The 17,679-nt window shown below is 41.4% G+C and overlaps 2 protein-coding genes across 4 annotated transcripts; one reads left to right on the plus strand and one right to left on the minus strand.

The window, feature by feature from the left end:
- The first annotated feature begins 245 nt into the window (after window positions 1-245).
- On the plus strand, window positions 246-10,418 carry tom1l2 (target of myb1 like 2 membrane trafficking protein). 2 transcript variants are annotated; one of them, XM_053882754.1, is made up of 15 exons: window positions 246-417; window positions 704-788; window positions 1,352-1,430; window positions 1,501-1,650; window positions 3,136-3,270; window positions 3,333-3,479; window positions 3,677-3,793; window positions 3,914-4,047; window positions 4,146-4,197; window positions 5,463-5,631; window positions 5,766-5,892; window positions 6,502-6,577; window positions 6,889-6,948; window positions 8,536-8,572; window positions 8,685-10,418. In XM_053882754.1, the coding sequence occupies exons 1-15, from the start codon at window positions 366-368 to the stop codon at window positions 8,831-8,833; spliced, it is 1,569 nt and encodes a 522-aa protein (XP_053738729.1). In that variant the 5' UTR covers window positions 246-365; the 3' UTR covers window positions 8,834-10,418. The 2 variants fall into 2 exon arrangements, with proteins under 2 accessions (XP_053738729.1, XP_053738740.1); XM_053882765.1 differs by lacking the exon at window positions 6,889-6,948.
- A 3,608-nt stretch (window positions 10,419-14,026) lies between these two features.
- Window positions 14,027-17,223, minus strand: foxl3 (forkhead box L3). 2 transcript variants are annotated; one of them, XR_008412989.1, is made up of 4 exons: window positions 17,080-17,223; window positions 16,024-16,192; window positions 15,428-15,945; window positions 14,027-14,369 (listed from the first exon to the last, which is right to left on the minus strand). XR_008412989.1 is itself a non-coding variant. In XM_053849760.1 (3 exons), exons 1-3 carry the CDS (start codon window positions 17,184-17,186, stop codon window positions 15,481-15,483), a joined length of 741 nt encoding a protein of 246 aa, XP_053705735.1. In that variant the 5' UTR covers window positions 17,187-17,223; the 3' UTR covers window positions 15,029-15,480. The 2 variants fall into 2 exon arrangements, 1 of the variants encoding a protein (XP_053705735.1); XM_053849760.1 differs by lacking the exon at window positions 14,027-14,369 and having other exon boundaries at window positions 15,029-15,945.
- Window positions 17,224-17,679: the final 456 nt, after the last annotated feature.

Raw genomic sequence — 17,679 nt, forward strand, 5'->3', positions numbered from 1 at the left:
TTTACTTTTCTAGTTTACATGTGAGCAACAAATCAAATGCTCTGGTCAGAATGTAATGCTGGCTGGGCACCTCCTTTGCGAGGTTTTTACAATTATTGTTTTGGACGTCACCCTCCAGATCCAACGATCCAATACCCACTTGCCGTACATTTGCCGAATATTTTCGACATTTTATAATCACTGTGACGATCTTAGCGTGTATTTACAACCACTAAACCGCAAAACGCACTGGCCAATCGTGTCACTGGGCAGGACTTTTCGCCCAATCGTCAGTCTTTGTGGGCGGGACCAGATGGACGCTCTGCCTACATCATCACCATCATCATCATCTCGTCCATGGACTGACTTGTTTGTTGTCGAGCAAGATGGAGTTCCTTTTAGGGAATCCCTACAGTACCCCTGTGGGTCACTGTATTGGTACGTACTGGCACATTTCACCGACGACATTGTGTGCATATTTGTCAACATGTCAGGGAACAGCGCTCAATTCGCGTGGGCCGAATTTACGCATTGCTAATCGTTAGCATGTTAGCGTTCTCAAGACAGTTAAGCGTTAGCCACCTAGCTAGCCCACTGTAACGGTGACATCTGCTATTATTACGCCTTCGTGTCGTCTAACGAACAGTGTTTTGTTGTCATCGCCTGTGTGTGGTGCACTGTAATAACGTAACCTATATGCGATTCTGTTGTGTTCGTGTTTCAGAAAGAGCCACTGATGGCTCCTTGCAAAGTGAAGACTGGACTCTCAATATGGAAATATGTGACATTATTAATGAAACCGAGGATGGGTAAGAAGGGAACTTACTTAGATATTTACTAATTACTACACTAATGTGCATCAATTTTTGGTCTCTTTCGTGAATTCAGTGTGTGATATGCTGCAGTTATACAGTTTGTGTAGTCGGACGATAACTTTATTGTGTGAATGCCTGTTGCTTATCTTACTGTTCCATTGACCTTGTACGTGTATGTAAGAGGTTGCGTGTGAAGTCCAGATCTTATTTGATTTGTGGGTTGTAAACTGCACTGGGTGGGCTTGTGTCCCACTTTTGTTTTATTGTCCTAGATAACTTATAAAACCCTAACCTGAGGCGTGTTTGATTTAGAAAAAGCGAAGCATAAGTTAAATATTACTTACCTGATGCTTATTACTAACTACGATGACAGTGAGACAATCATTGACATGTCCATAGACAGTTTTGGGAGTTTTCACACAAGTATGTGGCCGAACAATCAAGTGTGTACAAATTGTTATGGCTCTATAGATATCCAGACATTGCTTTTCATTGGTATACTGCACATACCTTTTGTCACTTTGTGTGTGTGTTGTTAACTGCTATTTTGTGTGCAGGCCAAAAGATGCTATTAGAGCGGTGAAGAAAAGATTGAATGGCAATAGGAACTATCGTGAAGTGATGTTGGCTTTAACGGTAAATGTATACAAATTGTAAATATGTGTTTTGCGCGTCAATGTTCATGAATATTAATATATGCCCTCAGGTCTTGGAGACATGCGTGAAAAACTGCGGCCATCGCTTTCATGCCCTGGTCACAAGTAGAGATTTTGTCGATGGTGTACTTGTAAAAATCATCTCTCCTAAAAACAACCCACCTACCATTGTTCAAGATAAAGTACTTGCCCTCATTCAGGTAAGTTCTATCAAACCTCTATTCATCTGGCAGTTAGGATTATCGTTTAATTGGTGACGTTTAATTTGACCGTGAAGCTGTGCAAAGCTGCGGTCGAGCATCAGGTGAACTGCATTGCCTCTAGGGCTCGCCAGCCAGCAGCTCAGGTTACCTGCCTTATCTCAGGTAACTGTTCTGCACACAAGGCGTGCTCCTATTTCCCTAAGGGAAACCATGTGACTGAGCTGTTAAACCATGGTAACCATGCTCGTAGGGAAACTAAAATGTTTTTTGTTTGTGTAGAGGTTGAACTAGACCTTTTGGATCATGTTTTTTTTAAAAATATCAATTTATCTTTACTTAATGGTCAGTTTTAGTTATATTTGATATTGTAGATGTTGGCCAAAATCTCACCTCATAAAAGCTGAGTTTGTAGTTGCATACATGAAATTTAATTGTAAATCTTAATAATTAAAATCCATATTACATTTTTCACATTACATGTAATTTCTTCAGTGTGTGTTGATGACCTTGATATTGTGGTTATTAGTGGTTGCATGTTCTTTTCTTTTTTATGATCCTCAAGCTCAAGTGCCTTTATGACTGTAAATTAGAATATTGATCTTTTTTTAGTTACTTTGTTACAGTTTCAGACGTAATTGCATACCATATTTGGCTAATTTAGGTTTTAGTATGGCATGCCACTCCATGTTAGGATCAAGAGGTTGCCCTGGTATTGTTTGCAATTTGGATCCATTACATATATGAGACGGTGTATGTTAGTCGAGTGCCTCTTGTCTTGCTGTTGCTTAAAATAGCTCATTATGTTGATCAGTGTTTGTACATCTTCTCAGTTATTATTACTTTGGGTCATGGCTGGCAGTTGAAAATGCCAGCTGCAGTTACTCTGACAATTTTCTGATGTTGTACTCAGACAATCCGACCTTTGATTGAAATATTTTATTTTTCAAACCTGTACATTTGTATTCTAAAGTAAAAGTATGTCTGTCAGTCCCCAATGGACTAACTCTGCAACCATGAATATATAATATGCAGCATGAAATGATCATAGAATGTCTACAAAGTTCATTCTGTTCAATTACCATGCTAAATAAGTGTGCAATTCCTCATTCTGGGACAACTAAAGGAGATGTAATCTAATAATTTCTCACTGAATGAAATTCTGAGCCACGTTGCACAGAGCAAGAATCGGGAACAAGCCTTTGTGACGTCACTGGAGGTTGATCCTGCCGACGCACCATTGGAATCGTGTAAAAAAGCTCTTCACCCAACCAAGCTCTTAAAGTTTTCCATAAATGGGCTAGTGGCAAGCAATGACACCAACACTATCCAAATCTGTGGAAAGAGGCTATCAAGACATTGGTTAGGCGGCTTCAATACTTGCCGGTGCTTGGTACCTCCAGTGACGTCACAAGAAAAAGAACGTTGTCAGAATCGTATCATGTATCCAAACAATTAAATCATGTTCCTTCGTCATTTCACCAGGCTTGGGCAGATGCATTCAGGAGCAGTCCAGATCTCACCGGGGTGGTCCAGGTGTATGAAGAATTGAAAAGAAAAGGCATTGAATTTCCAACGTCAGAACTGGAGACCTTGTCACCGATACACACACCTCAGCGAGTACGAGATATTTTGTATTAATTGACAAATGAACTGTTGAATTTAACAATTGTTTCCTGTAGTCAGCAACTGCTCCAGAAGGAGACTCCACTCTTTTTCAATACACCACAACGCCACAGCCTGCCCCCAATGTGGTTCCACCTGCCTATACCACCCCGCAGGTCCCTAATCTCGCTGCATCTGGGTCCATTAATCCAACTCCTGAACAGGTACTCATGTCTTTGATTTCATTAAACTAAAACCACTGTTAAGAAATGCGTCTTGAATCGTGAAGTTGATCCTGCAAACGTGGAGACCTCTTGAAGTCTGTTTGCAGGGAGCATGATGCCAATGGAACAGTTACACTGAACACATTTCATGGTGTTACAAATCAGGTGCAGAAACGGCTGTTGGGTTTTGTGTGCAGATCTGCCAGTTGCGCAGCGAGTTGGACGTTGTGCGTGGAAACACCAAGGTCATGTCCGAGATGTTAACCGAGATGGTGCCGGGACAGGAGGACGCATCTGACTATGAATTACTGCAGGCAAGTTCTTATGTGTCATAGTTTATTTTAGAAATGAGCAGTTTCTACTGCTCCTCCAGCTTTGAATATGCAAACACAAACTTGCTCAGCATCCAAATGTTGGTGTGTGTTTTATTGCAGGAGCTGAACAGGACTTGCAGAGCCATGCAGCAGCGGATAGTGGAGCTCATTTCTTGTGTGTCCAACGAGTCGGTGACTGAGGAGCTACTGCATGTTAATGATGACCTCAACAACATTTTCTTGCGCTATGAAAGGTTGAGAAAAACATATGCTCAAAAAATACTTGGGATAAATTTCATCTAAATTTAGTTGGTTTTATCAATTTGTTTCTGATTCCCTCCTTTCCCTCAAGGTATGAGCGGTTTAGGTCAGGAAGGTCTACAAATCAGAGTGTCAACAATGGGGTGAGTGGAAAGTAACCTTCTTGAAGGCTTCTAATCCATTTGCATCATATCACTATGTTATTTTGACATCTGCGTTGCACACGGTTCTATAACGTGTCTGTATTTGGACTGCATGTTAGTATTAAGTACCGACGCTCTGCTGATTATGAATCTCAAACCATCATGCATTTCTAATGGAAACCCAACAAAAGAACGTTGAACTATTAGCATTAACTGCAATTCCGTTTTTATTACAATACTTTTTATGGTCCTTAAGGCCGATCAACCTTCCAAGACTGAGCCGAAATATAATAAAAGTTAGGTTTGTCGTTGTTTTCCACAATTCAGTCGAGAAAAACAAGAAGCTCCTTAGTGCACCACTCTTGATTAGTTTGAATATTTGAGGCAGTAAAAGAAAATATTGTACATTGTAATTCAAAAAACAAGAACTGTAACTCGGCAACGAAAGTCAAGTCTAATCTCTGACTAACTAAATGTGCTATGCATATGTCTATTTTTAGTCGTAGGGTTCAATTAATTTGTTGGTTTTTCATTGTTCATGCATGGTTTGTCTTTCACTCATACCATCATATGTCCTGTCACTTGCATGTCTGTGGTATTCACTGTCTTTTCTGTTCTTTTCTGATTTTTCTTTGGCTAGCTGAGACAGGCAAGTACATAAAGCATTGTCACCTCTCCCAAACTGACCAGCTCCACCTGGCGATGTTTATATTTAGACCCTCGGGCCCAAATCTGAAACATGATGACTCAATAACTGGCCTGGAATGGCACGTTTGTCTCACCGCTGAAGACAACTGATGGTGTAAATAAAAACATCCTGGGATTTATAATCTACTCAAATACTATTCATTATGCCCTGCATTTCTACAGCAAATTATTGGACATGCGTCAACTCTTCTTTAAAGCTAAAGGTGACCTACACAAGTACACAGGTATTTAGGAGGATTTCATGGAAGTAGTTTAGGTCTGAACATTTCTAAGATGCTGTAAGTATTGCGGATAAAGCTATCTCTCCTGTTCAGTCAGCCTACCTTTATTATTACTAAAGAATAAAACTATAAACATGCCTGTAACATGACATGCATGTTGACTCTGTTTTTTTTTTCTATCCCAAAATTTGCCCAAGTTCCCCTCTCTCCATTTATGCTTTTTGTAAATTCTCTGAATTGGGTGCTTCTTTTCGAGTCAAGTTCCCCTCATTTCCCACAAACCTAGCAAATGTTCCACCCTCCATGGGTCAATAGATCTTTGTCGCCCTTCATCAGGTCTTGAGTGAGGCAACAGAGGACAACCTCATCGACCTTGGTCCTGCTTCACCAGCCGTGGTCAGCAACATGCCCAACACTGCCCCAACAGGTGTCCCCTCCTCCCTCAAAGCATCTGCTGGTCGGCCGTCCTCCCCGGCCACACTGGCCTCCCACTTGGCCGGTCTTGGTATGCCCATTCTAACAACAACAATGAAAAATTCACCAAAAGCAGTCTGGCATGTCAAACCAAATTACTGTTGTCTGGACTGCGCTGTTTATTGTTGCCACTAAAAACAGATTGTGTGTCACCTTGCGCTGCAGATGTGGGCGCAGACAGTGTAAGCAGCACCTTGAGCTCACTCTCCAGTTGCCGACCCCCACCTGCCCAGGATGATTTTGATGTCTTTGCCCAGACCAGGACTGGTGCACTGCCTGAACCAAATAAGACGTAAGTTGGCTGTACTAAACTTAACTATATTGTGAAGAAGGCGATGGCGCTCATCACAGGAGTTTATATGTCAGTCAGGTTTGAAATAAACGGAGGTCTTTGGCGAAACAGAAGCTTTCAAATATAGAAATAAAGCCCATGAATTAATGTAACTTTAAGGTCAATAAAAGATGTGATTAGTTCATGATTCAAGTTCAGAACATTGCCAAGTTCGTTTCATGAGTCAGTCTCGAGGCTGGACCCCGTTTTCAGAACTAGTTTAGAAGTGATCCGCATGCATTTTTAAGCCGGGTGCACTACTGAACTTTCTATGGCACAGACAGCCCCACTGCACCTGCAGGTTATAGACCACTGCAGCTCATATATGAACAAGAGCTATTTTCCTTTTTAAATTTAGTGGGTGTGGCTAATATCCTGATGTGCGCAATAGTGGGGAAATTATGGTACTAATAAATAGTCATTCACCACAAATGACAAGCTCCTTAGCAAAATGAGAAGACTCTCAAAACGTTATCCGTTTAAACACGGAATCATTGCATGAGAAAGAACCGATGATGGGGCTGAGAATGTTACTGGGCCAATTACAATGGGATGCTTTTCTCTTTCTAGCATTACAGCAGCAGAAGGTCGCGCTAAGGGTGACGGTCCCCCGACCCTGGACGTCCTCCAGCCCACTGCAGGAACGGTGAGTGTGTCTTGATTGAGTAGCAGCAGAAATGAGAGTGAAGATGAACAATAGAAGCATAGCTGAATTTCTTTTCTGTCAAGTCCACCTGCCATCTGAAAGACTGTGACCGTCAGTATGTACTTGTGTCCATGAGTGATGCGATTGGCCCGTCACTCATTTCCAACTCTCCCTACGATTTATGTTCCATTTTGTTTAACCATCTGAACTCATGTTCACTTTATTTGGTTGTTGTTGTTGTTTTTTTTGTTCTTTTTTTTTTTTTTTGCTGGGCTCCATGGTGCCCTCCTTCCCCCCATGCTCCTCTTTAGGATGTCGGAGGCCAGTCCTCTGTCATGGATGACATAGAGCAGTGGCTTAGTACTGATGTGGTGAGACCAATCATGATTTTTATTTCTGTCCGCTTGCTTCCCCCTTCATCTCTTGGCGTATTTTCTCCTCCACCTTTTTGACCAATCAAGAACTAACACTGTGCTGTGTATGTTTACTGACATTAACATGAGCTGCGCTTGTGATAATAAGCATGAGTTGTTGTTATTATTGACTCTGCCTGACTTTGTTTGACCAACGCCAGGCGTTAGAATCATCCAGTGTGTATCTATAATTTTGCAGGGTTTGTGTGGGTCTTAGAATAGTGTTTTCTTATTTTCAAACTTGACTTACTATGTCACTTTTTCATTTGTAATTCATTCTGATTATTTCTTTCATTCTTAATATACAAAAAAATTTTCTTTTATTCTTGCATTCTTATAAACTTCAGATCATTTATTCTAAATTATATTTTACATTTTCCAATAATTGTTCAGAGATATCGTTGACTGTCTTCTTTCCATTCATTTTAAATGAACAACATGACACTATATAATAGATTTGACGGACCTGACTTATGTTGCGGATATCAATTGTTCATGCTCATTTTACAGAAATAATCTTCATCCAGCTTGTGATACCTGTTTGGGTTGCTTCACTTAACCTGTTAACTAGGGGTGTCACAAAATGGTAGCCCCACTAAACCACCGCGAAATGAAATGAAACATAAATCACCAAACAAAGAAAAAATGCACAATAACAATTAGTCTGGGCACAATGTGACCGCGTGGTTGTGTTTTGCTGTGCAAAGAAAGAACAAAGACAAGTTTTATTTATGAATCTCATAGTTTATATTTGATTTTTGAACATGGCTGTTGTGAAAACTCTCAGACTCATGACAAAGTGGGAATCTCTACATAAACCTGGGCTCCATCATTGCTCCACAAATTTAGCATCTATAATCAAGAACTAATTTTGAAACGGACTACTTCATGGAAGTTCATTTGCTTTGACTGGCCACAGTGGAGAATTCCGACTACATTTGGCAAAACAAAAACTAATTTTCACAACATTTGAACCACTGAGCAAAACATCAAAACTGTACAATGTCTCCGAACTCGATAGCATAACGGTTACTACCTCTGTATCGATCATGTATGAAGCTAGATTTGGCAGATCCTTGCACGCTTTTCTGAAATTCAAGTTCAAAGTTACACGCTATTTTTTTAAAATTCAAAACTATACAATGAAATGACTCCTGAGTTTAACTCTTGACTTAAAGTTAATCGCTTCAGGAGTCCAATGTTTTGATTCCCAGAAAAACTGCAGAAGGGACTTATTATTTTCATTTATTTGGAGTCGTGGTATGTTGGAGGAGAGTTTGGCAAAGACGTCAGCTATAGTAGCTAAAATAGAAAGTAACTAAATGCTGCGTTTAAAAAAGGAACCATCCTGCCATGAAATTTTGTTACACCCCTGACTTTTTCCGGTGCTGTGGCTGAATCCAGCTGGTTGGTGTTAAATTCCACATGGTGATGTGGTTGGGGTCTTTCTTCCAGGAATCAGAGCATTGGTTTGGTGATTGTGAAGTCTGTCATTGTCGTCATGCTGCATCCTTGACTGTTGATTGTTTCCTTTGTCCTCAACAGAAAGGAGATGATGGAGAAGAAGGTGTAACCAGTGAAGGTGAGCCCGATTTGTGTTATACTGAAAACTGTTTCCATATTTGAGTATTTTTTTTAAATAGCGGTTAACACGTCAAATAACACTGACGTCTGAGTGTTTTTCTGCCCTGCAGAGTTCGACAAGTTTCTGGAGGAGCGAGCCAAAGCTGCTGAGAGCGTCCCCGGTCTACCTGTGCCCCCTAGTGGCAACCCAGGTGGATCGCAGGGAACTCCCAACCGGAAGAAGGCCGACCGACCTGAGGACAGTTTGTTCGCCATGTAGAGCCGTCACTACCAAGCTGAGCGTCCCTTCCTGACAACAGACACTAAAACATATCCTGATTTCCTCATCACGTTCGTTTCTACCAACTCATTCGTTTGGATTTTTTTATTCTGATCATTTGCTGCCCGAATGGCACTTTTCCTTTGACTGGAAGGAGATTTCCCCAGCTGCGCTAAACTCCCCTGTGCGGCTCACCATGATATTTATTGTATCAAGCATTTGCCCGCCTGCCTCCCGCGGACTCCCACAAGCATGAATGAACACCAAACGTCACTTTCCGTCTACAGTAACACTGTCGTTATCATTTTAGCGTCGCTGACCTCAAGCAGAAAACAAGGGTAATATATTTGTTCGTATGGTTGCTTTCAGTTCAATTGTAAATCTGTAAATGACAAATGTCATGTGTGTATATTTAAGCTGTGTATGTAAGAAGATTTATTGTAGATTCTTTTGAAAGAAAAGGTTTTTTTTTTCTTTTAAAGAAAGAGCTCTTGTTGCAGCTGCTTAACCAACAGGGAAGACCTGCTGTATCTCCACTCACAAGGGGAAGGATCCTTTATGAAACACTAATTTAAGGAGTTGAAGAAGGGAATTTAAGTTTCTGTGTTTGGCATGATTGTGTCTAGCAAACCTGTTTTTTGACCTTTTGGGTGCCGTCGTGGATTTCCTGATGCCGGTGTTTGATATTTTGGGTTAATTATGGTTGTTTAATTGCCGGAAGCTGCTTAACTCCGTCTTCTGTTTGTGTAACTGAAGGTGAATTATAGATATATTTTTGTGTTGTTGAATGACCTGAGAGGAGGCTGTGATAGCAATGTATCACTGTCCAGGTATGTCCAACTTGCTTTTGCTGTTGTGAGATTCTGTCAAAGGACCAAACTACCAATGATCCTTACGTCCAGGGCTGTTCTAGAGTCCAAGTGTTGTGACACTTTATGTGGTGGTATAAAGCTGTTGGCACATCATAGGAGTTTCCTTTTTTTTTCTTTAAATGCTGACAGGCGCTGTGGACTTTGAATCATTTGTGGAAATGAGCTCACTGCGGCCCAAGTTGACGTCACACTCTTGACTAAAGAATCGGGCACGGAATATCCCTGTAAATCTGGCTGGAAATGTAGCTGAAGTCATCATTTTATAGTTGCGTCAGTGTTTTAAACGATTTAAGGGAGAAAATAACAGACTATCATTGTGTGTTTTTGTGTTTTCTACATTGCTGCTGCCTGAATTGTGTAACAGTTCGCCACAGAAGTCGGCAACGGCTAACAATGTAATCTGAGGACTGGACCTTTGCGATGCACATTTTCAACCCTTCATTCAGTTCCCCACTTTTGTGTCCATGTTGTGTTTTGTTGAATGCAGGGGGAAAAAACTTCAATATTCATGTTGTCACTGTCACGTCGATTCTGTGCCGAATACCCTTCTGATGCCGGAGTAAACACTAATAAAGAAGTCGCCATCTCGGCTCAGTTCTGCGGAGCAACGGTGTTAATCGCTGGATTATCAGGGGGAACTTTGCTGGGTGGACTCATCTCTCGTTCTCTTGTGTTTTGTTTGCTTTCTGCATGATCTCCAATAAAACATTAGCAATGTGTGGCCCTTTTCTTCTTATTGTCATATCAGGAAGACGGTCCAGTTCAGATGATAGAATTCGTCAGGACTCTGGCCTGCAAGTCTCTTATTTTCTTTTGATTTACATTGATGATAAAAGTGTATGTGATGCACTATGATACAGAATCACTGATATTGAAGTTGTGTTTTCTTAGTAACCATTTCTAGACTATGTCTCCCAAATGTCACGGTTAACATTGAGTGTCAGAAGTGGTGCCACAGACCAAATAGCAGCATGTCTTACTTTGTTTTTCCATAAAGCAAACACGTCCCTCATGCCAGGTAGATGGATCTTTGCTTGGATGGCAGCATCTGAGCTGACCTGTAGTAAACCCTCTCTGTTAACTCCCCTCGCACCCCGCCCAGCTTCTCTGGAGGCCCATGGGCCCCACACCAGTTGCCTCCCTATTGGTCCTCTTGAATCGCCTTATCCAGCCGCATGGCCCCTCACACTCTGCCTCAGCCAGTGGAGGGAACTTTTTCCCGGTCAAAAAAGAGAGAGAGGGGTGTGTCAGAGAGGGGACTGGTCCACAACCAGCACACAGGCATCCGGCGCACAGCCACAGGCTGCAGGATTCTTCATTTGAAAGGTACTTTTTTTTCTGTATGACTAGCTTTTTGTATTCTTTTAATCCTTCCCAATTTACACACACGTAAAAAATGTTTATATCATTTACAGGGACCAATGAAAGTTGTCGTAAAGCTCGATTCAAAATAAATGTTTAAAGAGGTATTTTTTTGTACTGGATGAGTTGGAGCATGCAGATGGATGGCCCACGCCACATGTGTCCAGACGGCTCCGCCTGGTGTCCAGAGCCCCCATCTTCCATAAGACCTGTGTGAGACGTGTGACTGGAGCTGTGGTGCATTGTAGTTGCATTGCATGTGAGGTGAGTGCAGTGCAATGTTTCTGCTTTGCAGCACAGAACCGGCTCCAAACTCGACAAAACAGCACCGTCACAGCGTGGACTTACACTGTATTGTTTGCTAGCTCTTGTGAAGATTCACTCTTGCACCAGCCAGGAGCACATGTTCTCAAAGCTTTGGGCTTTGAAGTCATATTTCAACAGATAAGTCGCATCTCTTTCTTTAATAAGGAAAACATCAGTTGTAGTGAGTGACTATATTTTACATTTGTCTCCATTTTTTTTTTTTTTTTTTTTTATGACACCATGGAATTGTGTGTTTATAAGCGTGCAGAATGTGAGTCAATAAAGTTCCATCTCAACACTGATATGTGATTTCTCTCATTTATAAAAAGGCGTAAAAGGGTTGGATTTTGTCCGAGCGGTGTCTTTGCTGTAGAGCTGACATGTGGGGTCCAGAGGTTTGAGTGTGATCCCTGAGCGCTGTGGGGCGGCATGTTTACCAAACGACACATTTAAACAGATGTATGGCAGAGTTATTTTTCATTTGAATGTCATGAATGTCAACCCCCGACAATGGTCTTCTTTGCTCTCACTCCCTCGGTCCCCGAGGTGGTCCCCGGGCCCCCTCCTGCTGAATTGAACTTAACTGGAAATAAATGTAAACACGTCCTTCAACTGCCATTGATTGACATGCCGGCTTGATTTTCTCATTATTTTAGCTCACAAACTCTCACACGCGGCGTGTTGCGGCCACAAAGGGCAGAGAGGAGTGTTTGTCAGAGGCCTCGGGCTGTTGCGCTGATCTTCATTAGCACAGTGGGGGGCGCTCCTCTTCTGCATCGTCCAAGACGGTGTAGTCTGGAGAGACTCATGGTCATATCAGGTATCAGAATAAAACTGTACATAGCATGGTGAAGTACTGACAAATTATTACTGGTGGACTATTTTTTTCCGATGGTTTTTGCCAGGATTACACAGACCCAACCGTGTAAATCAGAATACAAAGTACTGAAGACATTTGATAAAAAAAAAGTATTCAGCCTCATTCCAAACAGTGTAAAGCAACAGTGATATTTGGTCTGCCACGTTTCATCGCAGTCTCCCTCACTCCAGACTAAACGTCCCGTTTGTGTTTATGATTGAATCCCTTTGGCGTTGCGCTTCGCTGATTTCCCATTTCCACGCCAACACATTACCGAGTTAAATAAGGTATTTGGCAAACAATTATGACGGAAGCTACGGTTTCACACCAGTATCTTGGTGAATGTGCATTGACTTTTCGGGCCTGACTGGTGCTGCTGCCTTCTCTTTAGCTGCCTCAAAAGACCCCTGTAGCCTGCGAGCACTTTATGCTAAGTTAATTTAGCCAAATATATCCGCGGCGTGGCGGCCGGGGCAGGCCGCTATTCAACATCAACAACTTTGTTAATGGAAACTTGCTGATCCATAAACGGCGGTGCGGGCGCAGACGTTTGCTGGGGGGCAGCTCACGTATGAATGTTAAAAACCCTCAGATCGATGAGGGGCATTTGCAAAGGAGGCATAAGGTGTGTTTAATTATAATTGCGTGGGGGGCAGGGGCGGCGCTGCTGCTGCGAGGCCCAGGCAGGGGCCCCCTGTTATTTAAATAGGGTCACACATCAGCCGCACCCTGCAAGTGTAACACTATATTAAATGCCACTCATGTAAAGTGCGTCCAAAGCTTCTCCGATGTAGTCAAGTCGTAATATAAAGGTTAAGTAGAAAAATGTCCCTTCGACAGCGGCGTGATTGATCTCTGCGTACAGGAAATAAATGTTCTCCAGACGACGCCTTTTCATTAGGAGTGTTTTTTGAAGGTGCGCGGAGGTAATGTGCTATAATGAGGAGTAACTGGTGTAGGCATCATTCAATCTGGGCCTCAAAAGGTCAATAGACATCTACCACAGGACGGAGTGAAGCACAGTTGTAGCACGGCTGACAGCAGCGGGATAAAAGTGACCACATATTGCGCGAGTGAAGCTGAGGGCCGCCTCTCTGTGGGGCTCTGTCAGCCGCTCAGTTCATCTTTGATTTATCATGGACGCCTTATTTGGCAGCTATTTTGGGCTAATCCATTGGACTCATTTTTTCTGAACCATGGAAGCAATAAATACATCGATAAAAGATGTGATTGTTGCTTTAGACTGACTCCTTTAATCTGGGCATGCTAAACTTGCAGTGAGCAGTTTATTATTTTCTAATTTTATTTTAAATTCACACCTCTGTGAGTGAGGGGATGTGAGCCTGAAAGGTTCTGATTTGATCTGAATTATTAAAATAATTTTATTTGATAATAATATCATTGTTATAATTTTTAACTAGTTACTAATTTGTTTAAAAAACAATATTCATTTGCTTTTATTTTATGCTTCCTGTAAAGATGAGGTTCACAAAACAGCTATAAATGAGAGTGTATGGCATTTTAATGATGCTGTTTGAATTGTTGTTGTTGTTTTGTTAATGTATAACAATGTTCCTGTGATTTTCCATTCAAATGTTTCAGCTTCTAATGTGATTAAATATGAGGTTTTAGCGCATAGTCTAGCTCAAGTCAAACAAATTGGAGGCTGTCATGAGTCAGTGGTACCTTTAAATATGAAAACAAAACACACAAAGCGCTAATAAAATATCCAAGATTCAGCTCCTTCAACTGTTTACATAGAATAGTGACCAGGTTAACAGCAGCAGAGCTGGTGAAATGTTTTTCACTTATTACATTAGACGATATTGTATTGTATCAGATTAGATGAAACATAAAGGTTCAAAATTCATAAAGGTTTTTTTGGTTTTAAATTAGAACAACTACGATGGTTTGTGAAACAGGTAGAAAACCAACCCACCAATGCACAATGACGCACACAAAAATGCTTGGCCTTGTGTCATAAGTAGTAGTGAAAAGTGAAGCCCCAACAGCAGGTTGTGGTCATTCCAGCACAGGCAGCTCCAAGTACACACCTGCCTTTCACTGTCTTATTCTCTGGATTTGCCTTGTTCTCGCGAAAACAGCGTTTGTTCTTTGGTTTCATCAAAGATACATCCTTGGGCAGTACAGAAGAAACTGACATCAGAAAAGTCACATTTACTAGGAGACATTTTCTGCTGAAATTATTCGTTTCTGAAGAGCAGAATATTCAGTCCCTTCAGTGATCAGATCCTTATCTTCACATTTGTCATACGAGGATTATTACCCTCAGCAAAAACGAGTGTACTTGAAGTTCATTTTATGAAGTACACTTGAGTATAAGTATACAACTATAGTGCAGACCATATGTTAGTAGTTCACTAGAAAGCATACTCATTTTATACTTCTTCAGACTAAATAGTAACATTTTTTTGTTTACTAAAGTATACTTTCAAGTATTCAGTAAGTATACAAGAAGAATACTACTAGTGTACTAGGTATATTCTTCTCATTCACATTTTAATATTCAATGATCATTCAAAGATCGCATTTATAGGCAAAATCGTTGTGCACCAGCCAAAGGAGTACACGTCCACCACCTATACAGTTGGTATATCAACTTATGTCTACATGAAACATGTCACTTATGGTTGAAGGCAATATAGCTGAAATCCCCAAGGAAAAAGTAGTATACTTGAAGTTCATTTTATTCCGTATACATTAGTATACATAATAAAAAGTACACTTGAGTGTACTACTTTTAAGGATTTCAAGTGAAGTATGTCAACAGTAAACTTGAAGTATACCTCATTTTTAGTGTAAAACGACTATATTCAGTACACTAGAATACATTTTTTTTTTTGCCAACGGTGAAATAACAGCTCTGTGTTTGTGTTGTTTGTACTAATAACTGTTTGGCTGTTTAGAATGACTCTTTGTCGCTGCTGCTGTGAGCATCCACCGACTGAAGCAAACAAAAGCAGCGGCTCAGCTTTTGCCTGTAACTTGGAAATGCTCCTCATATACAGGGTCAGTCAAACCATGGTCAGGTCCCATACCAGTGAACGATTTAATTTTTTTGTGCTCACACTTAGATTTTTATACAGACATTGTATTTATATATACAGTAGAATGACACATGTGAAGTCAACACATGATGCTATTGTTGCATTTTCTTTCCCATCAGAGAGTTACCTGCTGATCCTCCTCCCTCTGATTTCAAGTCAGTATGATTCCCAGTCGTCATCTCACAGAGTCCAGAAGTGTAGGTTCAGGTGCTGTGGCTCCAGGACGTGTATGGGCGGCCCGGTAGGCCCGATGTGCACCGGCCCGTGTGTGGATCTGAACCCAAAGTGGGGCGGATCAGGAGTAGATAAGATGTAGTCAATGCTGAACTTGATCTCTGACTCTGGTTTCCCGGCCGTGGTGCTTGAAAGTAGGTGGTTGGATGAGGGCGGAGGGTCCAGCCGTGGCCTATCGCAGGGGGGCAGGGAAGAGTCGGATTCCTGGTGTCGGGCCGTGTGACTACTGCCGTGGGTCTCGCCCTGATGGAAAGGCGGCTCTGCTGATTCTTTGAAGCCAATCTTCATATTTCTGCGGCGCCTCCGACGGCGGAAGTTGCCGTTTTCAAACAGGTCAAGCATGGACTCACATCCAGAGGCAAACGTCCAGAAGTTTCCCTTTCCTTTTTCATTGCCCTCTGTCCTCGGAACCTGTGGGACCCGAGACAAACACTCAAAGACTGAGGCGCAGAATGATTTTTTAAATCATTTTTCTATATTTGTGTTGACCTTGATGAAGCAGCTGTTGAGCGACAGGTTGTGTCTGATGGAGTTCTGCCAGGCCCGCTGGTTGGAGCGATAGTAGGGGAACCTCTTCATGATGAATTCGTAGATGCCGGAGAGCGTGACGCGCTGCTCAGGACTCTGCTGGATTGCCATGGCGATGAGAGCGATGTAACTGACCAGAAAATATTGATTTTTTTTAATTATGACATTTATTAAAAATACACAATTGTTATTTTATTCATATGTGTCTTTTTAGGGAAATACCTTACCCTAAAACAAATTAAAATATAGAGTAAAATATGAAGTAAATTAATATACTTTACAGTATATTTAAGGCAAAAAAAAAAAGAAATCTATTGTGATGATTATTAAAGTTTTGTGATGCATTGCAACAAAGTCTTCCAAATTTTGAATTGTATTCAAAACAAGTTGTGAACTTCATTGGCATCTTGTGCATGGATTGTATCATTTTTATTTCTAAATTATAATTATAATAACATGTTATATTTATAATAACATATTAATCAAATCAGCATAGCTACAAAATGGCAGCAAAATCAATATTCTAGACTTAAACCAGTATATACAATGTGTATTCAAGGACTCAAAAACTTCATAACGGGCTTGTGTATTGAAGAAAATCTTTATTAAAATGTGTTTAGATTTGTTTGTTTCTTGCCAAAGCAATAAGCTATGACAAGGTTTATAGTGTAAGAAGGTTCAGTAAAAAATGATGGAAATGCTTCTTTGTTCTTTTGAGTTAGTTCATGATGTTAAAAAGGGACAACAAAGGAAAACATAACAATTTATGACTGTGAGTGCAATGAGCAGCGACTGTACTTTCATGATTTGTGAGTCGTGCAACAATAGATTACATTTGTCCGGAGACACTTGGTGCCTGAAGTCTTTGGACGACAGCAGTTTTTGGCTTCTTATTTTTTCCGCGTGCAAAACCCATTAAAACACACTTTGAAAAAAGATGGTTTCAACGTAAAACTCCAACTTGTGAGACTGATAAAAACAGAATAAGAGAAAAGCATCTGAATAGTAAATAGATACCTGTACGCAGGTCTGCACATTTTCTTCTCCTGGTCTGTGCTGCAGGAGGGATATCCATCTCCGTCATAGTTGAAGCAGTTGAAGGGATAGTGAGAGTTGTCGAACATCTCTGCAGCTGTCACATGCAGAGCGGACCCTCGGACTCTGCAGGTCAAAGTCCAGCAGCTACAGCTGGCAAGTCCTGCTGCTGCTGCTGCTCCCGCTGCTGATTCTGCTCTGAGGACTGGTGATGACGGAGCCTGAAGATCCTTCCTCTCCCTCCCCCCGTCCCACCACGTCCCACGACCACAGTCCGCTCACTCTGCTGTTTTTTTCCAGTTGACATTGAAATCATATTTTCTCACTCTACAAAAAGACGGCCCAACTCATCATGGTAAACATTCTGGCCATCAACAGAGTGAGCAGCTGCAAGGTTTCACGCTGAGGGAGAGCACCACAGACTAGTTGCTCTGAGGGTGCTGATAGAGCAGCGTTTTTCACCCTTTTTCTAGCCACTTGTGCTTAAAGTCATATAGAAAATCCCTGTTCATTTGTGAAAAACTGTAGCTACTGACACTCGGTTGTTATTTCGCCAGCCTATTTGCAGAAACAAATTACAGA

Source organism: Synchiropus splendidus, chromosome 1 (genome assembly GCF_027744825.2).
Source record: "Synchiropus splendidus isolate RoL2022-P1 chromosome 1, RoL_Sspl_1.0, whole genome shotgun sequence".
In the NCBI taxonomy this organism is placed as follows: domain Eukaryota; kingdom Metazoa; phylum Chordata; class Actinopteri; order Syngnathiformes; family Callionymidae; genus Synchiropus; species Synchiropus splendidus.